The 27995-nt window shown below is 41.5% G+C and overlaps 1 protein-coding gene across 1 annotated transcript; it reads left to right on the top strand.

The window, feature by feature from the left end:
* Positions 1–7203: 7203 nt before the first annotated feature.
* Positions 7204–26876, top strand: HSF2 (heat shock transcription factor 2). The gene is made up of 13 exons (XM_087718539.1): positions 7204–7480; positions 14829–14937; positions 16995–17122; positions 17322–17446; positions 17693–17768; positions 19074–19135; positions 19220–19304; positions 22033–22193; positions 22809–23072; positions 23655–23760; positions 24008–24061; positions 25878–25962; positions 26180–26876. Exons 1-13 carry the CDS (start codon positions 7328–7330, stop codon positions 26458–26460), a joined length of 1689 nt encoding a protein of 562 aa, XP_087574665.1. The 5' UTR covers positions 7204–7327; the 3' UTR covers positions 26461–26876.
* Positions 26877–27995: the final 1119 nt, after the last annotated feature.

The raw sequence follows: 27995 nt of genomic DNA, 5'->3' as shown, positions 1-27995 counted from the left end.
GGATCAGACTAGTTTGAAAGCCTCGCCTTCTATTTCGGCGGGGAAATTCCCTGCCGCCCAGGCTCCATCCTGCAGAAAAAATCCCCTTCGCCAACGCTCAAGAGGCAAGCGCTGCCTCCGCCTGCCAGAATCTCTGGAGAGAACTTTGCAACTAGCTAAGGAGTGGTGAGCAGCGGACTTGAGCATTTGCACGCATTCAGCCAAGGTCCTGCTGAGCCCTGCAACTTTGGACGACCCGATGGATTTTATGATGGATGTGTACCCCTGGGAGGTGCTGAAGAAAGACAGGCAGCTCAGCCTGATCCAGGACGACAGGCGCGACACACACACAGAGTGAGAAACACACACACAGGGAGGGAGGGAGGAGAGACACACAGAGAGAGAGAGAGACACAGAGAGACAGATACACAGAGAGAACGACAGAGAGAGAGAGACGGAGGGAGATAGAGACAAAGAGCCACACAGAGTGAGAGAGAAACAGATACAGAGAGAGGGGGGGGATTTAAGAAACTTCAGAGTGAATCCAAGAAGAGGGAAGAGATGGAAGACTGGCTTTTCACTCTGATTTCTGAGCCCCCAGCTGTTAGTGATGGAGGAGGAGGACAGCTCATTCTGTGGCGTTTTTAAAAAGTCCTGTTTGGTTTTTTTAGCACAAAAGGAAAAATCTGCAAAAAGTCACGGGTAGCCCCTGGGATTGTTCCTCGCAAAGCATCATGGTCGCAGAGAATGCAAATGAAGGTGTTTATCTCCCCGCCCGTGTCCTTCTATTCAAATCAGAGTCATGCTGAGTCCCATTCAGAGGGCGGAGGGGCGCTGTGCTTTTTTGTTTTGTTTTACCTATGTTCTCACAACTATGCAAAGGTGGGTTTTGTGCTACAAGGATCTTTCTTTCTTTCTCTGTCTGTGGTTCCGATTGCAGTTCCTTCGGATTAAAGCACCATTTCTCATTCCTTGCAAAATGGCAGAGCTGCCTCCCTCCCCACTTTCCTTGCAGCACTCTCGGTTACAAAATGTTCCCCTGATTTGGTTTATAAGTTCGCAGCAATGCGATCTAACAAATAGGAAAGTTTTAATAAGATCTACTGACTTTATTTGGTCTCTGCTGCCCCCCACCCCGCCCCCTTAGCCCTTGGGTTTTGTCCCCTCCCAAGGAGAGAGTGAGAAGGAGAGGAAGGAAGGAGGGAGGGGGGAAGGAAAAGAAGAAGGGGGGGAGAAGATGGAAGGAGAAAAGATGGAAGGAAGGAGAAAGAATAGAAGGAGGAAGGAGGAGGAAGATGGAAGAAGGAAGGAAGGAAGAAAAAGAAGAAGGGAGAGAGAAAAGAGGGAAGGAGGTAGGAAGAGTAGGGGAAGAGGGAAAGTGCAGAAAGGTAAAGAGAATGAAGTTGATAGGCAAGAGGAAGGAGGAAGGAAGGAAGAAAGAAAGAAAAAGGGAGAGAGAGGCAAGAGGAAGGAGGAAGGAAGGAAGAAAGAAAAAGGGAGAGAGAGGAAAGAAGAAAAGATGGAACTAGAAAGGAAAGAAGGGAGGGAGGAAAGGAAGACAGGGAAAGAGCAGAAAGACAGAGAAGGTGAAGGTAGATAGGCAGAAGGAAGGAAGAAGGAAGAAATAGGAAGGAGGGAAGGAGAAAGGATGGAAGGAGGAAGGAACAGAAGCGAAGGGGAAGAGCGAGATAGAAAGAGCAGAAAGACAGAGAAGGTAGATAGGCAAAAGGAAGGAAGCTGAAAGAATGGAAGGAGGAAGGAAAAGAAAAAGAGGAAGGGAGTGAGCGAGGAAAGAGAGGATGGAAGGAGAAAGGAAGAAGAGAGGAAAGAGCAGAAGACGGATAAGGTGAAGGTAGATAAGCAAGAGGAATGAAGGAAGGAAGAAGTGAGGTGTCTCGAGGATGGGGAAAACGTTTAGTGACCAAAGTTACAATGGCATTGAAAAAAGTGACTGATGACCATTTTTCACCCTTAGCGACTGTTACGACCATTTTTGCACACTTAGCGACCATTGCAGCATCCTCATGGTCATGTGATCTAAATTTTGTTTGGCAACAGATTCGTATTTATGATGGTTTCAGTCCTGAGGTCATTAATCGCCTTTTGTGAGCTTTTGACAAAATATAATTTTTTTAATCAAGCCCCCCGATCCCCCCGGTCAATGGTGTCCCTCTTTACCAATCTGAAAATCTGGTCACCTTACACATATGTGGAGATGAAACTTTGTTGGCTTGTGCAGCCTGGTCCTACTAAGACACAGGCCAGACCCAGTCCTCAGGCTGGGGGTCGGAGACCCCTGTTCTTCAGATAAGTTTTGCTGTAGCTTCCAGATGAACTGGATACTTCCCCGGAGAAACCTGTTTCATCCTTTTTGTTTTGGTCCTGGGAATATTGACATTAAAGAAGACCAAGTGCAAGTCTTCCATGAGGGTGCTATTCCCATAGGTCTACAACTAGGTTATGGGGATTGTGGTGAGATCATTGGTATCCTCCAATGTTCTTAATTGATCCTCATTTCCCCCTCTTTTTTCAAACCTTTGAAAAGAACAGGCTGGCCCAAGAATTGCAGGTGATCCCAACCTGTGCCATGACATCAGTGGGGGGAGGAGCATCAGTAGGGAGGTGAGAGATTGGGACAGCATCAGCAGGAGGCAGAATAGCATCAGTGGCCCTCTATAACAGACCCAATTTCTCATGGGTCCTCTCGGGAAAATTAATTGCCCACCCCTGTTCTAGGATGTTCACAATTCTCAGTTGAAAATGTGGTTGAATCTGTACATATGTTGTGAGATTATGAAGTTTTCATATCTTTTGACTGATAGTTGGTCTAGGTTAAGTCTGCCCCTACCCTGACCTTCACTTCCAGACTGCAGTGGTGGGTTTCAAAAAAATTTGGAACCTCTTCTGTAAGTGTGGCCTGCTTTCCGGGTCCACTGGTGGAACCTCTTCTAACTAGTTCGGTAGATTTGATGAACCGGTTCTATCAAACTGGTGCGAATCGGTAGGAACCCACCTCTGCCAGACTGCCAAAATTATTTTACAATAATTATTTTCTGTCCAATAGATGTAACAAGTATGCCTGCAAAGGTTTGCTCATTAGGGACAACAATTTACCTAGTGATGGCATTTTTAGTTTAAGGCTGAAATAAATTACAGTACTCACTGTTTTAAATTTAATTATACTTTTATTGATTCATTCACTTTTATTTATATTGTGGTCTATGATCTTAATAAGCCACTTGGCCATTCCTATAATTAAATAAGCACTAGAATGCCACATTCCTCCTCTGAGAGTTTCTTCAATGAAACAATTTAGAAAGTAACTTCTTTATATCAAACTGAATGAAAAATGATTACAAAACACATTGGGCAAAGTTCTATGCTATGCACCAAAAATAATTTTTGTTAAGCCATGGTGATTCTTATAAAACAGAATAACAGACTTGGAAGGGACCTTGGAGGTCATCTAGTCCAACTCTCTGCTCAAGCAGGAAAGTCTATACTGGATGTTGGCAACCTGGGATTCCCGAGCCACATGCGGCTGCTCTCTTGAGGTTCTGTCGCACTGCCAGTAATTAAGTTTTTCAGCAATTCCAGCTGATCTCACCACTGGCTGGCCCCGGTCATTGCCCCTCCCCTCCCAGTCAGTACTCACTTGACTTGAGAAGAGACTCACTCTGGGCCTGCCACGCTCATCTTATTGCTAGGAGCGAGTGGGGCAGGGTCGCATTGTGGCTCCGCGTCGTAATGGATCCTGGGAGGAGAGAACCTGTCTCCCCCATTGTGAAGTGTGCTAAATTTTGCTATGCTGTGCAAGGCGCTGCGAGAACGCCTCATGGCCTACCCGATGCCTCATGGCCTCTGCCTTGTGGCCTTCCTGCTGCTCTCACAGTGCCTTGTGCAGCACAGTTAAATTTAGTGCACCTCCCTGAGTGTCTGAATAGTGACTAGCACCAACTAAGGCTGGAAGTAGCCGCCCACCATTTCCTGCTTCAGTCTGTCAGGCAGTGAGACCCCTAGATGAGACACTGGAGAATCAGAATCAGAGAGGAAAAGTGAGGGAGAAAGGAGAGGTGAGAAGAGAGAGATACAGAGAGAGGGAGGGGAAGAGGAATATACAGAGAGAAGGGAGAGAGAGAGAGAAACAGAGAGAAGAGGGGAGAGAGATAAATGGAGAGAGGGAGGGAGAGTGGGGGATACAGAAAGAGGGAGAGAGAGGGAGATACAGAGAGAGGGGGGAGGGAGATACAGAGAGAGAGAGAGAGGGAGAGGGAGAGAAAGAGAGAGCAAGAAAGAGAAAAGAGAGGGAGGAGAGATACATGGAGAGAGGGGGAGAGATACAGAGAGAGGAAGAGAGAAACAGACAAAGAGAGAGAGATACAGAGAGAGGGGGTGAGGGGAGGGGGAGAGGGAGAAGGAGAGGGGAGAGAGATACATGGAGAGAGGGGGACAGAAGGAGGGAGGAGGAGATACAGAAAGAGGGGAGAGAGAGTAGGAGACAACAACAGAGGGGGAAAGAGGGGGGAAGATACATGGAGAGTGGAAGGGAGGGAGAGAAGGGGAGAGAGATACAGAGAAGGGGAGAGACAGACAGGCAGGCAGGCAGGCAGGCAGGCAGGCAGACAGACAGACAGACAGACACACACACACACACACACACACACACACACAAAGAGATACCGAGAGATGGGGAGATACAGAGAGAGCGGTAGAGAGAGATAGGAAGGGATATATATGTATGTATGTATGTATGTATGTATGTATGTATGTATGTATGTATGTATATATGTATGTATGTATAAAATACAGAGAAAGGGGGACATCATTTGACATAATTTTAGATGTCAAAAGGATTTTGTGGCTCCCAGTGTTTAAGAGCTGGTTCTCTGCCCTAATGACCAGCTGGGTAGGCATGGCTAGGGGGTCATGACTTGGTGGGAGTGAGTGACATCAATAAGGTCATACCCACTCAGGTTTTGTGGCTCCCAGTGGTTTCTTTTCTATGGGAAATGGGGCCAAATGGCTCTTTGAGTGTTTAAGGTTGCAGACCAGTGATGTGCGGTGAGGTTCACAGCTGGTGAGGCAAGCGGACAAAAGCCGCCCTATGTCTGCCAGCGCCAGCCGCCCGCGTCGGGGCTTCGGGGGCGGCTTCGGCGGGGGGGGGAGAAAGAAGGGAAACCCACGGCTAAGCAGTCCGCTCATACACGGGCGCCCCCGGCCACACACTTCCCCCTTTGCAAAAGGCGAAGTTGAAGCAAAAGTGGGGAAAGCAGAGCCAGACCCAAAGGCGGTTTGAGGGGGTTAAAGAGAAAGCGAGGGGACGGAGAAGAGCGGAGCGCAGCACTTCTTACCCGGCTTGGAGAGGCATGGACGGTGAGGTGGGGGACTCCCGGCTCAGTCCTCCTCCCTCAGCGGCCTCTGAGTCAGGGCAGAAGGATGGCCGGAGAGACTCAGGCGAGCAAGCCACGCACAGCGCTCCGAGAAGCATCGGCACAAGGGGTGCCCCCGCTGCCTTCCAGCCTCCCTCCGTCCGTCTCCTCCCAACTCGCATGGCGAAAAGAGGGTTTAAAGGGACCGGCTGGCAGTGAAGAGAAAGCTGTCATGTGACGACGAGCCTGCTTGCCGCTCCCACTCCAGCGTGCCTCCTTGGTTGCAAAAGCGGGGAGGTCCTCTGGGCGTGTGCAGAGTGCCGCCTTCATTAAACCCAAGTCGGGCCGAGTTTCCTTTTTTTTTTTTTAACTGTGAGGCGGTTTAACGGCACGGAGTGGCTGCACTGAATCGTGAGGGCGCGCACACACCGCTGTCTTTAAAGTGCATGCTGCCGCCCTGGCCACTGTGCACCCTCACAATTCAGTGCAGCCACTCCATCCCGTTAAACCGCTTCACGTTGTAAAAAAAAGGAAACTCGGCCCGGCTTGGGTTTAATGAAGGCAGCACTCTGCACACGCCCAGAGGACCTCCCCGCTTTTGTGCGGTGGCAGGCACTTTATAGAAGGCACAACAAAGAAAAAAAACCAATGCATAATTTAAATCTTTTAATTAAGATTATTGACCAGCTCTTAATTGATTAATCATTCTTTCTGGCAGTGAATTCTTTCTAGTGGGATTACACAATGGCCCTGAATGCAATAAAATCCAAGTTAAATAAATTGGATGAGTATTATTACAATTCCTACATCAGGCCCAAGCAAACTGTAGCCACTGATCTAATATGAGCAACTTTTAGGTTCGTTTCCAAAACCTATCTGGAAACAATCAGTTGTGTGCCTGCCAGATCCAAATAACGTTCCATCCCAACTTCAGATCTGGGTATCTTATTTTTGTCCACGTCAGTTCTTTTCTGCTGGTCTTTATAACAACGAATTAAGATTTATTCAGGAACATACTTCAGTAAAAGGTTCTGCAGCACGAATACAACTACTATACCAGATAAGGAAACAGCTCTTATAATATACTAATATATATTAGTTCCCTGGGAATAAACTTAAAATATTTCACTGTTGATACTTCATTCCTGAATCCTAATTGACTTTTACAGACAAAGGCTGAGTCGGTCCAATTTAATTGCTGCGGATTACAGGCGTTTAGGAGTGAACATGTAAACAGAGGAACAGCGGAGTGAAAGTTAATCTTCAATTAAGCGCCGATATGTTTTCTCCAAAGTTGCTGTGGTTGCTGTCCCTCTGTTGCTATGGTAACTTTCCCTCCGCAACTCCAGCATTAGAGCCAAGGTGGCGCAGTGGTTAAAAAGCAGCACTGCAGGCTACTGCTAGATCAGCAGGTCAGCGGTTCAAATCTCACCGGCTCAGGGTTGACTCAGCCTTCCATCCTTCCGAGGTGGGTAAAATGAGGACCCAGATTGTTGGGGGCAATATGCTGACTCTCTGTAAAACCGCTTAGAGAGGCCTGAAAGGCCTATGAAGCGGTATATAAGTCTACTGCTATTGCTATTGCTATTACCCCCCCCCCGTTCTTTTCACCTGACGCGCGCGCGATTCTTTCATTCTTATTAGGCGAACGCTTCTCTCATTGGCTGCCTCGAGTCGCTCTTTTGCATTCCACTCGGTGGAAATTTCCGTCTCCCGCCGCGCCAAGCCAATGGCAAGCCCGCGAGCCCCTCATCCAATGGTAGCCGAGGCTTCTGGCTGTTGTGGTTCGCGAGGGCCGCGCACGTGGTCCCGTTATGTAAAAGGTAGGGTGAAGAAGCGGCTCCCGGCCTCGCGCGTGTCTCGCGAGCCTGCGCAGGCGCGCCAGTTCAAGGAACGATCGGCGCCGCCGCCGCGCCGTGAGGAAGAAGGACAGCGGTCCGGATTGCCCCCCGCTCTCGCCCCCTCTTCTTCGAGCCGTCATGAAGCAGCAGCAGCAGCCAGTCATGTCGGCGGCCAGTACGGGCGCCGCTACCACAGCCGCCGCCGCGGCCACGGCAGTCCCGGCCTTTCTAAGTAAACTTTGGGCTCTGGTGGGCGACGCGCCCAGTAACCAGCTCATCACCTGGAGCCAGGTAGGCGTTCTTGAGAGAGGCCAGCCGCGAAGTGGGGGACCGGCCTTTTCCTCCCGACTGCCGCCCCGGAGCCTTACTTTCGCGGTCTCGCCCGTACGGCCCCCTCGGGCGCGACAAAAGGTCCGGCAGGAGGCGGTGTAAGAGGAAGGGGGCGTGATCCGGCGTGAGTCACGTTTTTTCCCCCGGGTGAAGGTTTGTCCCGAGATCACCGACGGTCTTCGGATCCTGTCACTTCCCGCCTCCGTATCGGTCGTTTCCTCCGGGCCCATGTCGCGCCCCCCGTCCTTCCCGGGGACGAGGCCGTCGGGAGGCCTCAACTGTCACATGGCGGACTGCAAGGCCGCCGAGGGATCCAGAAGGGCCTGGACCGATACCGGCACCGGGGGAGGGGAGATCTCTGGGATGTATGCAGAACTGGAGAGAGATTCCTTGGTGCCGCTAGTGGGAACCCTGAAACATGCCCAGTTAGCCCTGGGTGAGGAAGCTGATAGCTGTTAGCTAGTTAACCATCCTCTTGACATCTCTGCTCGAAATCAAGCTGTTCCTGCGCCTAAGGAAACATGCATGGGAAGAGTCTTGACTTTGTGTATGTGGTGCTTCCTGATAGTGTTAATTTTGTACACAAAAGAGTGTGTTGAAATGCACTCATCAATTAATGTTCATACTGATTCTATGCCCTGAACTACTTATTTAAATAATTGATATGGTTGCCTCACACTTGAGTTAGTAATAACCTCAAAAATGAAAGCCACACTACCAGCCTCCTTGCTCCTGCACCTCAGGAAATTGTCTTCTTCAGGATCCCAAAATGCAGTAATTGGTCTGTCTCCTTATGGTTGGCCACTAGTAACTGAAAGAATTCACTTTTATATTGGGCTGTCACCGGTTCGTTCTCAAGTTGGATGCAAATCTGCATTTTCCATAAGTGTCTTCTGGCTGTCTCAGATTATTTTATTTTTCTTGTTCAGCAAGTCAAGTTTGGCATTTTATTTGAAAAGTTTTTCTGTATGTACTTGCCTCAAGGTTTTTGCAAGAAAAGTGTTTGTGTTGGAGGGTTTGTCCTTTTAATAAACAGGAAGTGGTGTTTGTGCCCCACATTCTTCTGCAATTTTTAAACTGGAGCCCACCATTGATAGGTTATAACTGTATTGACTGTAGTTCAATTCAGAAAGATCCACTAATTAAATATTTGCTGGAAGATAAAATTTTAAAATCTCTTCTTGGTAGCTAATTTTCTGTCAGTGGCTGTTAGAAGTAGGAAGCAATCTACTAACAGGAGTGTTGTTTAGAATAGTACTTAGGACACTATTGTGATGTATTTGTGTATTGTTTTCATGGTCTATCTGTTCTTTTTATTGTTAACTACCTTAGCTCTGGTCTGTTGACTATTAACATTTAAATAGGTTTAGAAATGATCAGGAATGTCAACAGAAGAGTCCTGACTATCTATTTTGCTTTGCTCTAGCAAGAGTAAATTCATACATTTTCTTAGTCTAAATAAAAGATGGTCAAATATAGTAATATCAATCCCATAAATGATTGAGTTCAAATATAATAGAAAGGAAAACATAAGCAAATCCAATTAGGGGTTAATTATTAACTGATGGTAGGTAGTCAAACTGCTTTTCTGTTTGTCACAATTTGTGGTAATAATACTATCATTTACCTATTAATAACCAGATGACTTCATAAGTTCCAAGTTTTTTTTGGGGGGGGGGGGAGAAGCTTTGTATAATATCATTAGATTCAAATGTCATTAATATGGCTTATTTTGGTAGACTTCCCTATAGATATTGGAGTATTTTCAGCATATGCATGTCCTTGGTCTTGAGTCTGATTTAATACATGGCAATAGTGCAAATATAGCCTAATACAGTACTGGGAGATATAGTTGCTCCATAGATCAGTATTTGGTTTCAAAATATTACACAGAATACACTGTAACAGTTAAGTTACTCTTTTATGCTGAGGAAACTGCTTACAAAAATATTAGATGTGAAGGTGAAAGAATTTACCACCTCTGTTCTTGTTCCAAATACTTATATTTGGAGATGGAGAGATGGTGTAACTGTTGTAAAAAATCTGTTTCCTTGTTACGATTTCAAAGTTGTTTTTTTTCCTCAGAGGAATATAATATTAGAAAAAAATATGAAATTATCTTATACCACTTTCTATTTTTGCTGGCACAGGGAATAGTATTTGTTTTGTTACTTTTAAGATTATTTTTTGATTCTGTACAGGTTGCAACCGAGGAATTGAAAACTAGGGCGATCAATTATCATACATATTCTTTGGATGACTAAAGCAAACATTGAGCAGATCCTTGGAGACATTCATAATTTACATTGTCTTTATGCAATGTCCACTTGCATGTGCCTTTTTATTTTTAACATATTATAAGTTGGGTATTTAATTGTTCTTTATTCTAACGTTTAATTTTGGATCAATCAGTAGTAGGTAAAGTAGGCAATTAGGTTATCTTAATGATATAAAAATAGGTCTATAAATTCTAGTCTTCAAGAATATAATTGTTTCTAAATCCCATTTTCTGGAAGATCCCATGATACACTGGTATATTAAATCTATATCAGTATGATTTTATGTTGATGCTATTAGCAAGTAGCTACCATACTGGCCGGGTATCTCTGGTTTAAAAGTAAAATGATCATCTTGTCTCATATATGAAGGAGATAGAGTAATAATTGTTATTCTTTTTTAATGACAGAATGATAGGCAGGTTATCTCATACTGGCTCCTTTTGCAACCATTGTCATGTGTTTGATTTTGTAGCTGGGGCTATTAAGGATCACAACTATATTTAAGATTAATCTCCCTAAAATATATAATTTAGAGATATGACCAGAAAAATCTCAAGTTCAAATACTGACTTAATTTGGGAAAGCCATAATGTTTGGTTTGTTATTTGAATTATATACATAATATTCAGTTATGTTATAAGCCTCTTACAAGAAATAAATTAATATACAGGAAGTGCTCAACCTATGACCATTCATTTAATATTAGTACACTGGAAATGATGCTTTATAGCCGGTAAAGCACTTTAGCCATCACAAAACATTGCACCACTATGCTTATAGTCACAGGATCACAATCTGGTATTTGGCAATCTATTCGCACTTACAAGGGGATAGCCAATAATCCAATGATTATAATGATAGCTGTTTGCAATCTTTGCCAACGTATCAAGAAAGTCAGAGGGGAAGCTGGCAGGGAAAGTTTCAAGCTGCTGCTTCTTGCTGAGAGAACTGCTTCCTGTCTCTGGAGGGTGGCTGAAAAGCTGCCTGCCAAGGGGAGCTGAACTCAGGTGCAGAAACAGCTTGAATCCTAAAGATTGGATCCAGGCGGTCCAGGCTGGATCCAGGCGGTCGTTACCGCCTCCCTTCGGGAGGGGCACTTCCCCTCCGCACTTAAAGCGGCGGTGGTGAGACCCCTCCTGAAGAAACCATCTTTGGATCCAGCCGTTCTCAACAATTACCGTCCAGTCTCCAACCTCCCCTTTGTTGGGAAGGTTGTTGAGAAGGTGGTGGCCTTCCAGCTTCAACGGTCCTTGGAGGAAGCTAGTTACCTTGACCCTTTCCAGTCCGGCTTCAGACCTGGTTACAGCACAGAAACCGCTTTGGTCACATTGACCGATGATCTCTGGAGAGCCAGGGATGGAGGCCATGCATCCATCCTGGTTCTCCTTGACCTCTCGGCAGCTTTCGATACCATCGACCATGGTATCCTTCTGCGACGACTGCGGGAGGTAGGGGTGGGAGGCACTGTTTTGCAGTGGTTCTCCTCCTACCTCTCGGACAGGTCGCAGTCGGTGTTGGTTGGGGGGCAGAGATCGACCCCTAGGCCCCTAACATATGGGGTGCCGCAGGGCTTAGTCTTATCCCCCCTACTATTTAACATCTACATGAAACTGCTGGGCGAGATCATTTGGAGGCACGGGATAAGATACCACCAATACGCGGACGATACCCAGTTGTATCTGTCCGCCCCGTGCCAACTCAATGAAGCGGTGGACGTGATGAACCGGGGTCTCGAAGCCGTTAGGGACTGGATGAGAGCTAACAAACTGGTACTCAACCTGGACAAGACCGAGTGGCTGTTGTGTTTCCCTCCCAATAATTTGGCTAGTGTTCCATCACTCAGGCTGGGGGACCAAATTTTACACCTCTCAGACAGGGTTCACAACTTGGGAGTCCTCCTGGACCCACAGCTGACCTTTGACCACCACCTGTCGGCTGTGACCAGGGGGGCATTTGCCAAGGTTCAGCTGGTGCGCCAGTTGCGACCCTACCTGAACCGGGAGGCTCTCACAACGGTCACTCGGGCCCTTGTGACCTCTAGGCTGGAATACTGCAACGTGCTCTACATGGGGCTGCCCTTGAAGAGCATCCGGCGACTTCAGCTAGTCCAGAATGCGGCCGCGTGAGTGATTGTGGGCGCACCGCGGTTCGCCCACATAACACCTATCCTCCGTGAGCTGTGCTGGCTACCTGTTGATCTCCGGGTGCGCTTCAAGGTGCTACTTACCACCCATAAAGCCCTCCATGGGAGTGGATCTGAGTACTTGAGAGACCGCCTCCTGCCAATTACCTCCCTACGACCTATTAGATCACACAGATTAGGCCTCCTCCGAGTTCCATCCGCCAGTCAGTGTCGACTGACAACTACGCGGAGGAGAGCCTTTTCAGTAGTAGCTCCGACCCTTTGGAACGACCTCCCCGTGGAGATTCGCACCCTCACCACCGTCCAGACCTTCCGCACAGCCCTCAAGACCTGGCTATCCGGTCAGGCCTGGGGATAAAGATTCTAATCCGTCCCCACCCGAATGATGAATGAATGTTGTGTTCTATTTTTACTTATGTATTGTCTCATGTCTTGTCTTGTATTCCCCTCCCCATAAATTGTAAGCCGCCCTGAGTCCCCTGAGGGAAAAGGGTGGCCTATAAATAATAAACAAATACAAATACAAAATTTTGCTTCATTACTGCATCCTGCTGCACCTTCCCATTAATGGTAACTGGTGTCCTTTGGCAGGGTGCAGGAACAGAGGTCAAATCTTCAATATTTGGGCTGTATTCCTGCATCTTACTGGACATTTTCTTTCCCGCATACAGAAAGAAACTGAACTCCAGGAGAGTGCCAAAATGGAACTCAAACGCTGAAGATTTGAGCTCCATTCCTGCACCCTCCTGAAGGAGTTTCCTTCTGCATAAAGAGGTAAGCTGAATTCTTTTCTTTGTCAGCTTTTTCAGCCACCCCCAAAGATGAGAGGAAGCTGAAATCTAAGGAGAGAATGGAGATGCAGTGTGATATGGAAAAAGGGCAGAGGATCTCAGGTGGTTGATGATGGAGGCCCATCACAGAATGTGAAGGAGTATCTGCTCAGGGCTGAAAATGCTGCTTTGATTTTTGGCAGGGAGGACTTTCAGCTCCTGAGAGAAGCCTCCCCCAGGGAACTCATTCTCCTTACCTACAACTCTGTGTGATCCACAAGACCACTTAATCACAACCATGATTGCCAGGATTGTGGTTGTTGAGCAAAGTAGTCGCATGACATCTTGCTTAGTGCTTCACTCAGTGACTGAGATTCTAGTCCTAATTTTGATAGTATATAAAACTATTTAAACATATACCCACACTTTTGTGGGTGGAGGGGGGAGTGTCTTAAAGCTAGGGTTGACTCCTGACAGCCTGAACATGTCCCTACAATGTGATTGGCAAGACTTTGGGATTGGTTTGCCGTTGCCACCTTCTTCCTATAGCTGAGAAAGCCTGAGTTATCCAAGGTCACCCTACTAGCTTTGTGCATAAGGCAGGACTAGAACTCAGGATCCTCTACTTTCTAATCTAGTACTTTAACCACTACACAAAACTGGTTCACATACATATAATAAAATCTATATAAAAATGATATCTGGTAATATAGCCCTTATATACTACTTTAGTACTTTATAGCCCTCTCTAAGCGGTTTTACAGAGTCAGCATATTGCCCCCCCCCCAATTTGCGTACTCATGTCCCCACCTTGGAAGGATGGAAGGCTATGTCAACCTTGAGCCTGGTGAGATTTAACTGCCAAATTGCAGTCAGCCGGCAGTCAGAATAAATAGCCTATTGTACCGCACTCTAACCACTGCACCACTGTGGCTCAATATGCTAGAGATACTACAGCTACTATTTTAAATTAGTAGTTAAAATAATATGTTTATGTCACATATGCCAAGCTATGGCAGTATCGATCAAGGGCCCAGTCTGACTATATTGCTTTATGTGCAAGGTCTGCTTCTACCTCCTTTTTCTTTTTTCTTTTCAGTCTTTTTACACCCAAAAAATATGTCTGAGCCTTGCAATGATTTTGTTTCTTAACCTGCTGTTCTAATGAATAATTTCCTATTACATCCTCTGGGTTCTTAATCAATTTGCTGTTCTGTTAGTCTATTAATTAGACTGCATTTTTGTTTAGACACATTGCCTATATCTTTTATATTTTGGTTTTATTCTCCCATTTCAAAGTTAAATTTTCTTCATAATTTATTTATTTGAATATTCCCTTTTTTCATAGAATGTAAGAACCATATTCCCTGATAGTTTGTGTTACTTATTTCACTAGGCAATAGATATTTCCCAGATGAATAAATAAATAAAAAGGAAGAACATCTTTTCTAGCTTATTTCCTTGTGATTACTGTGCCAAAACTATTATTCTTTACATTTTTCCCAAGGATATGTCATAGCAGCAAAACAATAGCAATAGCAGTTAAGACATATATACAGTTTCACAGTGCTTTTACAGCCCTCTCTAAGCAGTTTACAGAGTCAGCATATTGCCCTCAACAATCTAACTCCTAATTTCACCAACCTTGGAAGGATAGAAGGCTGAGTCAACCTTGAGCAGATGAGGATCAAAGTCCTGGCAGTGAGCAGTGAGTTAGCCTGCAATACTGCATTCTAACCACTGTGCCACTATGGCTCTTAAAAGTAGAAGTAATAAAAATTGTGTGTTTTAGAACCAACCAAATAACCTGTAACTAAAATTCACTTATTAGACAGTTCTTATATGGTCAAGCATAATATTAAACTGTCCTGTAATTTGATCTGAGTTACTGTCATTAATGTATTCATGACTTGCCTCTTCTGTGTTAATCTTTTTCATAATCATTATATTTTCAGTGAAAGCTCTTATAATTTTGTTATTAACTATATATTTTTTAATTGGAGGTTATATTTGCATTAAAGAATGCTTCAGTGAGAAGTTAGTTTCAAATATATATCAAAATGTTTTTCATTTTATGTAGATTCTGATCATAATTGTGTGTGACTTTTTAATTTCAGAATGGCCAGAGTTTCCTCGTATTGGATGAACAAAGGTTTGCCAAAGAGATTCTTCCAAAGTACTTCAAGCACAACAACATGGCAAGCTTTGTGAGGCAGCTAAATATGTGTAAGGATTTTTTTTAGTAATATGCACTATTATATATTTAGATCTACACTTAAAATATAGAACATTTTATACTATTAATCTTGAAGTAGTTTCATTTTTTTTTGTTTACACTAGCACATTCTGTCAGTCATTCAGATTTAATTTTGATCATGAACTTAAACAATTTTCTAAGGAATATAGTTGCTATATTTTAGGAATTGCATTTGCTGAAATGTTCAATGCCAAGTGACAGGGTCCTCTGAAACACTAAAACCCATGAAGGATAGTTAATACTTTTTTCATGCTGTGTATCATTATTGAATATTATATCAATTTATCTCCCAATTTTGGGAAGGAAATCTTGTTTATACATTATAGCTTGAATTCATTGTAGTCTTCCTGCAAGTTGAAGAATACTTTCCAACAAGGGGAAATGTTTGCTACAGTAGAACATTCCCATTAGTTGACTTGGAAAGGAGGCAGTTTCTGCGGATTTCCTTCTATCCTTGCAATCTTTTGTACCCAAAAGTCTACAAAATCTATTCTAGATGGTTATGGCATTCTTTCGCATGTAGAGAAAGGTGATGAGAGAATGGAATAGATTAAAATTATTTTTGTTTGCTTTTCATGGGTATTAGTTTGCTGAGAGAAATTCTTTGGGGAGAAAGTTCTGGTTGGCTAAAATTTCAAATAAAAATCATAGTAGTAAACATATCAGTGCAGTTTTCTTAGAAAAATACAGTGTTATACCATATTAGGATAGTAGCATGTATTTGTTAAACGTATTTAGAGCATGTGTTCCTGTAGTCTAGGACTAGTTAAGATATAGTGTTTTTCTTAGTTTTGCTTCCAGATTTAAACTATCTGGCTCAGATCCAGAAGAAGTGGTGAACTGTACTTTTATACCGTGTTTCCCCGAAATAAGACAGAGTTTTATTGATCCCCAAAATATGGCTATGGAAGACTCTCAGCAGCTTGCCCACAACCATAGAGTGAACTCTCAGAGCGGCTGCTGCCGGAAGACTCAGCAGCCGATCTCCAGAGTTTGGAAGCCGGAGAAGCCATGCTGGGAGAGCGGCGGTGGTGGTGGTGCCCTGACCCTGCAAGGAGAGCTGGGCCAGGCATGGTGAGGCTGGGAGGCACGCGAGCTGGGGGTGGAACAGGCGTTCGTGCAACCCCACTCTCCAGCCGTTCAGAGCGCCATTCACTGACCTAGGAGTATTCCGAAGCCGCCAAGCCGTGGGAGCTAGGGGGCAGGCAAAGCGCCACATGGCTTGGTGCCTTTGGGATATCCGTAAGTCAGTGAATGGCGCTGTGCCTGGCTGGAAAGGGGGTTTACTGGGTGGCTGCTCGTGAGCGTGGTCACCTCATGGCTGCTGTGTTGCGCTGGTGCAACAGTGCAACATAGCCGTTCGCCACTGAGGTTTTGTCCGGCTCTTTGGGAGCCCGTTCGCAAGAAAGCAGCTACCCAGCAACACCCCTTCCCTCCGGCCAGGTGGAACACCACTCATCAACCTAGTGGTATCCCGAAGATGCCAAGCAACGTGAACGCCTTCCCCCCCCCGGCTCCCGTGGCTTGGCGCCTTTGGGATACTGCTAGGTTGGTGAGTGGCACTCTGCCTGCCTAAAGGGGGGGTTATCCAGGGGGCTTATTTTGGGGGGAGGGCTTATATTTTTGCCCACCCGGAAAATATGGCATGGCCTTATTTTCAGTACATGTCAAATTTTCAGGGAAATGTGGTAGTATTTTTTATACGTATCAAGCAGTATAGTAATAAAACTGTTGCATATACAATTGCCCTGTACTTCCCAGAAATACAGCAATATCTGTGACGCTAGAAGGAGAACTAAATAATCAGGCACTGTTTCCTATGTTGATTTTTTGTTTTATATATATGGCTTCTGTAGAAATTAACAGAATGGATTTTGGTGATAGTAAAAGACAGTTGTGCATTAGTGAAACTGTTTACATAAGAATTGCAGTTTTGATAATGGTATAAGTATGGAAATCTTCACTTTGTTGAATGAAGCCTTTGAATATTCCTGTTGATTTTTGCATTGTGGGTATAATTTTTTAGATGGTTTCCGTAAAGTGGTCCATGTGGATTCTGGTATTGTTAAATTGGAAAGAGATGGTCCTGTTGAGTTCCAACATCCCTATTTCAAACAAGGACGGGAAGACTTACTGGAACATATTAAAAGAAAGGTTAGTGAAAAATTGTATAGAACTTTGGACATGTTTTGCTGAAATTCACCTATATTATGCATATAGCATAGGCATCATAATATTTTGGAATTCATTTCCAAAACAAATTTCACTTTCTCTTATCACAGAACACCTATTTCAAGCTATTATCAACTTGTATATTATTACTCATTTATATCTGGAATGATTTTTTTTACAGGTTTCTTCCACAAAGCCTGAAGAAAATAAAATTCGCCAAGAAGATCTGTCTAAAATTATAAGCAGTGCTCAGAAGGTTCAAATTAAACAAGAAACCATTGAATCCAGACTTTCTGCACTTAAGAGGTAAAATACACTTTAGTCAATGTGATGTAACTATTGTTTATCAAAATTCAGAAAACTCGCCTTTTAATATCAAACATTTTAACATGAAAATTTCTACTGTAACCTTAAAAATTATATGTCTCATACCAATAGAAGAGATTATCTGTGTCATATTATTGATTATTAATATTGTTTTTCAGAATATATTTCTAATGTTCACATGCAAACATTTTAATCTTTGCATTAACTATGAATGTCTTGAAACAGAGAAAATGAATCTCTTTGGCGAGAGGTAGCAGAATTGAGAGCAAAACATCTACAGCAGCAACAAGTTATTCGAAAGGTAATTTTTCTGAGATTCGCTTTCATACATAATCTATGTGAAGGAAAAGAAAATGGCTTTAATGAATATAATACAAATTGATAGATTAAATAATTTTTCCTGATAGCAATTGGAGAGTAAAAATTTTTCCAAAATCAGAATCTCTAAAATTAATCAGGGCAGATACGGAATATATATGGCAAAGTCTTATTACTTCTACAGAAATCCTTTTATATAATACTTGATGCTTTAGGCTACATTGTAATGTAGGAATTATTTCAAATACTTTTATTGGCTATCCATCAGTTGTCCTCATTGGAGAAATCCTAGCTCAAGTTACTAATGTAAGTGCTTTATTTGTGAATATTGATGTTACTAAGAAAATATATTATACTAATACAGATAACTTTCTAAAAACTATAATGAATATGGAAAAGAGCGTTCCTTGTTTACTCCAAGGAGCAAAATATACCTCACCCAGACTATCTGGAGATCTTTCCCAGCAGCCTCATGTACATGTCAAACAACAGGAGCAAGATATTTAATCCCAGTAGAAGCTGACAAGAGAACTTCCATGGAACCAGCCTTTTCTTCCCCCATTGCCATTGACTGGAACTGTTTTGGAAGGAGTGGAACACTGTATAACAGTGTCTTGAATTCCCAACCATAGTAGGCAGTCTAGAAAGTTCCTCAGAGGTCAGGGAGGATCAAGACAGCTGTGTCAAAGGTCATCTACTAAAACAACCAATCCCATTTGTTTATTTCTAGGATTGCTCAAAAAGATCCATATAATCTGTTAAATCTAGAGCATCTGCCTCTGGAACCACATTATTTTCTCAACAACTTTCCTCAAAGGACAAGATTAGAAGCAGGGCAATAGTTGCCTAATATTGGTTATTTTAGGGAACATTTCTTCAGAACGGAGTGCATCAATATCTCTTAGAGGTATCAAGGAACCACAGAGGTGTTGATAGTTTCCCTAACCTGCTCTTCTCACATGCCCAAGACATCTGAAGCATCTAAGAATGACATGATCCCAAAGTGATAGTGCTCGTGCACTCTATCTATGTTATTTCAGTTGGAAAGTTGGAATAAATCTTGAAATATAGGCTTTTATGTTTGAGAATTTGCTGAAGAAATCCAAATAAATAATTAACTTTTTTTGTGTTTGTGCAACTTGGCTAACAATTTGTTCTCTTAGGAACAAGAAACTTAATTTCCAATGTAAATTAACACATTCTGTTAAGTTCAGACTTATTTCAACAGAGGTATATAATTTTGTTTTGAGATTGAAATGCAATAAAACATTCTGTCTTTTTTCTGCAGATTGTGCAGTTCATTGTTACTCTCGTTCAGAATAATCAGCTTGTGAGTCTGAAACGTAAACGGTAAACTTATTTTTCAGAGTTCCGTGGGTGGGGGGTGTTAATGTAATCTTTACAACTGATTTACAATATTTTTTTCTGATTTAGCCCACTGCTTCTGAATACTAATGGGGCTTCAAAGTCTAACTTATTTCAGCAGATAGTCAAAGACTCATCAGAAAACAAACATCATGTGAGTTAATTTTAAAACATATTTAACAGTAACCTTCAGAGAACTATCTTAATATGGATGCTAGAAATACAGATGAAAAACAGTGTAAATGAAGTTTTGTTTAATATGAGATTAGTGATTTCAGTTATAAGCAGAGACTTCCAACAATTTTCACTGTGGCTGTAGACCTACAGATTTCAGGTAATCCTCAAACTATAACAGTTCATTTAGTGATCATTCAAAGTTACAATGGCAATGAAAAAAATCACATGAACATTTTTCACACTTGGATCATTGCAGCATCCTCATGGTCATGTGATCAAAATTGAGACACTTGTTAACTGGGGCCATGGGATCATATTTGTGACCTTCTGACAAGCAAAGTCAACAGGGAAACTGTATTCACTCAACAACTGTATATCTTAACAACTGCAGTGATTCACTTAACAAATGTGGCAGGAAAGGTTGTGAGATGGGGCAAAACTCACTTAACAAATGACTCATTTAGCAACAGAAACTTTGGGCTCAGTTGTGGTCGTACCTGTACGGCAGAATCAAAATTGTGCAACCGCAAGTCACTTTCCACAGATGTACTTTTTCTACCCTTGTAGAAAATTGTTCCACATTCTCCCTTAAGTCAGCTCTTAAACTTTGAGCTCTCTTTCTTGAGTGTTTTTCAAGATGCAGGAAATAAAGGCCATCACCCTCCCATAGTTTGATTAGTAAAAATGGTTTCCATTGGAATAAACTTGCCAGTTATTCTACTCATTACATTTCTTTTATGAACCATTCCATTTTTTAGTAAACATGGCTGATCCATATTTGTGCCCATTATTTTGTTTTTAAGAGAATAACATTTATTTCCTCTGTTGAATATAACACCTCTCCTTCAGCTATAATGACTTCAAATACAAAGACATTAAATAATGGTTTACATTAAACCAAACTTTACAATGCAGTGCAAATGTCTGTGTTCCAGTAAAAAGAAAATTACAAAGTTTAATTATTCTTGTGTTTGTGGCATATTTCCAATTCCTAACTAAGATTTTTAATTTCTTTGTGGGTTGCATTTTTCCCTTAAATTCTTTGGTTAAAAATTATTTTTTTATAGTTTAAAAGACAAAAATGCAGTTTTATATCTAGTAAAATGTTAAATTACAGTAATCAAAACTGCACCATCTTTACAAAATGGAGTTATTGATAGACTAATTAATTTTGATGGTTGCAGCATCAGGTCAAAAGGCAGAAAACTCAGAAGAGCCTCTTAAATTAATGAAACCTTGTTTTAAACCTGAACTGGCATCCCACTCCTTAAGAGTTTCATAATTAATGTCACTCAGATGTGAAGAAAGAGTCAACACTGGATTGTAGCTGGATGATGGAAGAGATAAAAGACAGAATCATCCCATGAAGGCTTAAATTAATGTCTCTAGAACAGAAGTGAGAACTACTAATAAACACCATTTGAATAATGTAATATCCTTCATTTATGGCTGAGATTAGGTTCAAGTGTGTTCATTTCTTTCTCTTAAATTGAGTAAGAACCTCTGTATTACAATCCTCAATTTACAACAATTGAGCCCAAATAAGCGAGTTTTTCCCCATTTTATGACCTTGCCACTTAACAGTTGTTAAGTGAATCACTGCAGTTGTATTCCTGCTAGGCTGGAATACTGCAATGTGCTCTACATGGGGCTGTCCTTGAAGAGCATCCGGCGACTTCAGCTAGTCCAGAATGCGGCCGCGCGAGTGATCGTGGGCGCACCGCGGTTCGCCCACATAACACCTATCCTCCGCGAGCTGCGCTGGCTACCTGTTGATCTCCGGATGCGCTTCAAGGTGCTACTTACCATCCATAAAGCCCTTCATGGTAGTGGATCTGAGTACTTGAGAGACCCCCTCCAGCCGACTACCTCCCTTCGACCTATTAGATCGCACAGATTAGGCCTCCTCCGAGTTCCATCCGCCAGTCAGTGCCGACTGGCGACTACGCGGAGGAGAGCCTTCTCAGTAGCAGCTCCGACCCTTTGGAACGATCTCCCCGTGGAGATTCGCACCCTCACCACCGTCCAGGCCTTCCGCACAGCCCTTAAGATCTAGCTATCCCGTCAGGCCTGGGGATAAGATTCTAATTCGCCCCACCCGAATGTTGAATGAAAGTTGTGTTTTATTGTTTTATTTTTTTTTCCTCATTCACGTATTGTCTTATGTTTTGTCTTGCACTCCCCCTCCCATGAATTGTAAGCCGCCCTGAGTCCCCTCAGGGAAAAGGGCGGCCTATAAATCACAAATAAAATCTAAATCTAAATTTAAAAAAAGTTAGTGACACAGTTGTTAAGTGAATCTGATTTCCCCATTGACTTTGTTTATCAAAGGGTGATCATATGACCCTAAGACACTGTAACTGTGATAAATATGAGTCATTTGCTGAGAGTCTGAATTTTGATCATGCTGCCATGTGGTCCTAAGTGGGAAAAATGGTCATGTCACTTTTTTCAGTCATTGTAACTTTGAGCAATCACTATTGTAAGTTGAGGATTGCCTCTACTACTTTTAGTCAAGATATTACTCTTACATTTAATGATTATCCTGTTAGAAATTATATTTTAATTCCCTAGCTATGGAATTAAATGATTTGTAAATCCATTTAAAATGCATTCTGAAGGTAGCACTTTGTTTCTCATTCACTTTGAAGACATTTCTATCCTTATTCCTGTTTTATCTTTATTATGCAATTATGTTATTGCAGCTTGTAAATGGACAGGTTTCACATAACAGGAGTGATGGTTTAAAGCAAAGAGACCAACTGTCAGATGACATTATTATTTATGACATCACTGATGAAAGTGGGGATGAAGAAAAGGCACCTGTTACTCCAGAAACCAGTGAAGATACGGTTTCAGATTCAAAGTAAGAAACATTAATATGTGTAATAATCATAATAGCAATTTTGGGCAATCTTGCATTGTTGCCTGCAGTTTTAATTCTATAGATAAGTTAGCAGAATCAAAATATTTTCATTAAGATAGTAGTGCTTAGATCTGGCAAGACCTGGTTCAGATTGTATCACCATAAGGACTAGTAGCAAATAACTATAGTAAAATTATTAATAATCCTGGCTTGCTTTAAAAAGCTAATTTAGAGCAGCTGTTTGGGGGAGGGGGTTAAAAGCAAAAGTTCTAAATGTATAATAAATGTAGTGTTGCAAATACTTTGTGGATTTAGGGAAATGGATTGTGATTTGTTTTTTTTTAAAGCCTATGCAAATATACACTAGTTAAATTTTAAAATACATTATTCAGCTTAAGAACATGTGCATGTGGAATGTGTAGGATTCTGTTGTGTAAATCTCTTGTCCCCCCTTCTTTTACCCCGCCCACAAAAGTTATTGAACTTCTAATTATTCAAAGGGAAATACAGAAATGCTGTCTGAGCAAAGCTGAAGAAAATGGTTTCAGAGTTTTGCTTCCAATCAAATTACAAAAGAAAGGCTTTCTTTTCGTTAATCTTACATTTGCATTGCAGCTATAGCCCTGACATTGTAATAGTAGAAGATGATAATGAGGATGAATATACACCTATAATTCAAGAAAATACAAACACTGAACCAGTTGGTATTTCCTGTGATGAATCGATGAGTCCTTCCTCTAATGGTGGAAACCCATTAATGTCTAGTGCTGTTCAGTTAAACAACCAATCGACTTTAACAGCAGAGGATCCAGTGTCAATGATGGATTCTATTCTTAGTGAAAATGGAGTGATCTCACAAAATATCAACCTTTTGGGAAAGTAAGTCGTGCATTACTTTCTCATGTTATTTTTAACTTTAAAATTTATGTACCATCTTATTCTCTTCCTCTTTTAACTGCACATGCATTTTACATTGCACATGTTTTAAATGTGCTGATTAGCTGTTTTTCTGTTAGGAACAGGAGATTCCACTATGCTTACTGTAGAATATTGAATTTTGAATTCAGTGGTTTTAGAGTAATTGGGTGCTTATTTGAACCCACAATAACACATGTACTCTAAGTCTTTAAATTCCTAAATAAGTTGGTTTTTCTGTCAAATCAATTTCCATGGGCAATGTGTGTCTCCATTCTTGATAAATATTAAGGATCACTTACAGATGAATTTCAGATAGCCTATGTGGTTGTATTCAGGACTTTATGTAATTGTATTTTATGTTGCTGTCCTTGGATTTCATACTTTGTACCAGCTGACACCCTTCATAGAGAAAAATACTCAAATATTTTTACAGTACATGAAAAAGAAGAGTGTATTTTTCTTGATTTTATTTTAGAAGTCCAAAGTGGCAAGCAGGGAACAGGTTACTGCTCAAAAAACTAGAGGGTATTCTTTTTCCCTTAGGGTGGAACTCCTGGATTACCTTGAGAGCATTGATTGCAGTTTAGAGGACTTTCAGGCCATGCTGTCAGGACGGCAGTTCAGCATAGATCCAGATCTTCTGGTGGATGTAAATATTTGCTTTAATTTTACAAACCTGTTTTCTCTTTTAAAATATTTCATCAAGGTGCTATATTAATGGCAATTGCAAACTTTAAAGTTTCAGAAAAAAACAAAAAAAATGTTCAGAGTATTTTTCTGAAGAATATTTTTTAATGTTGATATGTTCATAAACAAAACATTGGTGCAGTTTAAAAATAGCCAACTTTATTTTTTATAATCTTCTTTTTAAAATGTGACATTTTGATTTTTTTCAGCTTTTTTCAAGTTCCGTACAGATGAACCCTACAAGTCATATCAGTAGTACAAAAGTAAGTTTTATATTGGCATATCAATGAAATGTATTAAAACATCACATGTTCATATTTTTAAAACTCTGAATTTTAGCAAGGTCATAATTTAAGGCTAGTTCTATTTGTTTGAATTGTCATGCTTTCTAGTATTGAACTCACCCTCTTTTCACAGCTTACTAGTTTCCATGTTTTGTTTCTTATCTAGTACATCCTTACAGGAATGCACTATAATTTCATATTAGTGCTTTTAGAACAATCAAAATATGGATGTTTGTAAAATGGGGAAATTATTTTGGTTTGAACCTGCAACAAGTTTGCTAAACAATTTCCGGGGGGGGGCAGTTTAGCAATACTGAAAACTTGGAATATGGTTGAGGTTTCAAGCTTCAGATGAAACAAAATCTGGATAGGAAAATTGGGCAAAGTTCCTTTCCCTGCATCTTTCCTTAACTGTTCCCAAGTGTGCAAATCCCACCAGCCTTCTTTCCCCCCATTTTTTCAGGATCTTTTTTTTCTTTTCCCTCCCTTCAAGTCACAACATATTCCACTGACTGATCCATATCTCCTAACCTTCCAATAACTTTCCTTTTCTCCTTGCCTTTCCTCATCTGCTGACATCTTGGCCTTTTCCATCCTCAGTCCTTTCAACCATTTCTGCCAATATCAAAACAGCTCCATTTTGTTCCATGGGTGTATTGAAATATACCAAATATGTATGTTTTGGTTCACGACCAAACCTTCCAAAAGGAGCTGATCTGAGCACCAAATGCTTTCCACATACTATTGTAAAATATGTATGCGGTAGTAATGATATTACAATTTTTATATTACAGTATTAATGTCCCCAGTCTCATTTTCATATATGTAGAGAAAATACAAATAAAGGTTTCTAAAGTTCCAAAAAATTACTTCATGGTACATGGCAAAATATTAGCTTGTGTTTTTCTGAATACTATTATTGTTTGTTCTGGTGATAGCATCTCACATGTTTTTAAATACTGCTGCAGAATAGTTCTCTGTTAATTACAGTAACCGAGACTGAAATTTCCATCACTAGGCAATGCAGTCATAAAGCACAATGTCATATGACATCGCTTAGCTATGGTGGTTCTGGTAATCCCCTTGCCTTCATTAAGTGAGAATCCTGGGCTTTTAAGCAAGAACCTCCTTGCAACTTTCTCCTGGCTTCCAACCAACAAGTCAGTGGCTTTCAAGTAGGGCAGTGTGCAACTAAGTAACTGCTATGACCAAACACAAATACAGCTTGGCCGAGAAGAGGGGGCTGCCACCAGGGGCCGAAGAGCCCACTTGCATCCTTACACTGCATTGCCCTTGCCATCCCCAATTCACTTTTGCTGTCTTCTTTCTCCCCTCACAAGGCAGATGCTGGCTATATGTGACTTCAGGAAGGCTGCATGTGGCCTTCGGAAAAAGCATCACGTGGCCAGCACCTGCCTCACAAAGAGCCAGACTGGCACACTCATCAGCAGTGAAGGAAATGGCAAAGGTCAGCTGGGAATAGCAGAGCACAGGGAGGCAGGGACGGTGAAATGCAGGACAGGTATAAGGGTAGAAATGGGAGTGGGGAGATAGATGGGCTTGGGGAAATTTAAGTGCACCCTGCAGTTATAAATGCAGATAGATTACCAAGCACCTAGATTATGATCATGTGATCACAGAGCCCTTACATCATAACTTCCAGATCCAGGTGAAAGTACCATTTGTCCAATGACATTGTAACTTTGATCATAGAACAAAAGATTATTACTTGTATTTTATTATGATAGGCTCTGTTCCGTAGTATAACATTTTCTTCATCTCATCTTTTATACAGATGGAAGCAAAGGGAATTGAAACAATGAAAAGTAATAGTCCACAAGAAGACTCACAAAATGTGCCTAATTCAAACCCTGAAACAGGTGAATTTTTCATACTGTAAAATTGTTTGCTACTCCAGTATTCACAATTTATGGAAATTATTTTTTAGATACGATTAAGATGCAATAAATGCATACCTGTAATCCTCTACAGTATATTGAACGAGTTCTATTTTTTTTCACTTTCATTTTGTAAAAATACATAAATTGTTTTTGTGTAAAATAATGCCTTTGTTTGACTTGTTTTCTTCTACTATAGATAAACAGCTCATTCAATATACTGCTTTCCCTCTCCTTGCACTGTTTGATGGAAACCCAAGCACAGCAACAGAGAGTACACAAGAAACCACATCTTCTGTAGATAAATCAATAGAAGTGGATGAACTCCTCGAAAGTAGTTTGGATCCTCAACCAACCCAAAGTAAACTTGTTCGTCTGGAACCTCTAACAGAAGCAGAAGCCAGTGAAGCTACCTTATTTTATTTGTGTGAACTTGCTCCTGTGCCAATGGACACTGATATGCCATTGTTGAACAACTAACCCAATATGTTACAATAAGACAAACTATTTATTTAGATTGTGTTGGGGGGTGGTGGTGTCTATCTTTTGTAAACATTTTTTTGTGAAAACAGCTAATGGGGACTTGAAAAGATTCTATTGCTTCTACAAAATCAGAGCAGTTTATAAATATTTACACAAAATAACAATTCACACACACTAATTCATTATATTCTAGTGCCGTTGTACTTTGAAGTACCAACTATCTTCTGAATACGTATAATCAGATGCTCTGTATTAACCACTATAGTATCTCTTGTTCACTTTTGGTCCTAATGTATGACTGATGCATATTATTTTTTTTTACTTTTTGATGGAGGTTATAGATTTCCAAGTTCTATTCATTATTTTTTTATTTTTACAACCTTGTTTAAATAAAACTGTTAGGGGGACGAGAACTTAATGTAATATGTCACTTAACTTCATATCTTTTATTTAAGCATTATGTATATTTTAGGGATGCTAGAATACAAAGGAAAGAGATTGGGGAAAGAGAATGACTGATTCCCAGAGTGGGTTAACCTTTTCAACAGAAAGGAGTTCTGCATGAAGATACTTCTGGTTGTAGGATAGAGGATCAACCTAGTCTAAAAAAATAGATTTTAACCTCAGCTGTACCATTATCTATATCATAAGTGAAAGCCATTTCTTAGTGGATCATCTTCCCATTTCATTAAAGCCCTGCTACTGGAAAGTTTGAGCCACTATCATGAGGCAGGTGTCGGGGCGTGAATGGCCTGAATTCGGGGGCCCTAAGGTAAGCCAGTGCGTGGGGCAGCTCCACTGCCTCTGCCTTGAGCGATGGCACTAGTGCACCATGTGGCTGCCTGCACCACCATGAGCAAGCAGAAGTGGGTCTCCCATGTACTGGTATTATTAAACTACATGGGAGGTGGAAATAAAGACACCCCCAGAAAATAAGCCCCAGTGCTTATTTTGGGACACAAAATAAGCCCCAGTGCTTATTTTGGGACACAAAATAAGACCCAGGTCTTATTTTGGGGAAAACACGGTAGCGAGGTACTTGGCACACTCTCCACTAAATAAACTATGATTGCAGTGAATTCCTTATGTACGCAGTGAGGACAGTTGTGCTTGTTATACAGAAGGAGCAATCAATGCAATTTAGTTTTTATGCCCCTTTTTCCAATGAGAATGAATTTTCACCTTTTAATAAAAGTTCAAGTTACATTGTTAAACTGTTTAGGAAGATTGTGAATAGAGCTATTATAGCATTGCACCTGCAAAGTGACTTAAAAACTAAAATATATGTTAATAATGCACACTTAAGTTTTCATTTCCGAGACTTTGTAGTATAAAAAGTAAGTATGGAGTATTATATTATTTAAAAGTATCCTATCCAACATACTTCTAGTGAAATTCAAGGTGCTGATGGATACCTTTAAAGCCTTTCTATTGCTTGGGGGCATCTATCCCCAGTAGTGTGTATCTGTCCTGTGAGATCCAGCAGAAGCAAAATGATCCAGGTCCCAACTATGAGAGAGTGCCATCTGGCA

The sequence above is a fragment of the Thamnophis sirtalis genome, unplaced genomic scaffold (genome assembly GCF_051295495.1).
Source record: "Thamnophis sirtalis isolate CommonGarterSnake01/CBP01778 unplaced genomic scaffold, rThaSir2_p1.2 scaffold_6, whole genome shotgun sequence".
Lineage (NCBI taxonomy): Eukaryota > Metazoa > Chordata > Lepidosauria > Squamata > Natricidae > Thamnophis > Thamnophis sirtalis.
The sequence above is the reverse complement of the archived record's forward strand: the minus strand, read 5'-3'. Positions and strand labels throughout refer to the sequence as shown.

Coding starts and splice junctions, on each gene's coding strand:
- HSF2 (XM_087718539.1), top strand. CDS start 7,328: ATGAAGCAGCAGCAGCAGCCAGTCATGTCGGCGGCCAGTACGGGCGCC. Junction 19,136..19,219: donor GTGAGTCTGAAACGTAAACG/GTAAACTTATTT, acceptor TTTCTGATTTAG/CCCACTGCTTCTGAATACTA. Junction 23,761..24,007: donor ATCCAGATCTTCTGGTGGAT/GTAAATATTTGC, acceptor GATTTTTTTCAG/CTTTTTTCAAGTTCCGTACA.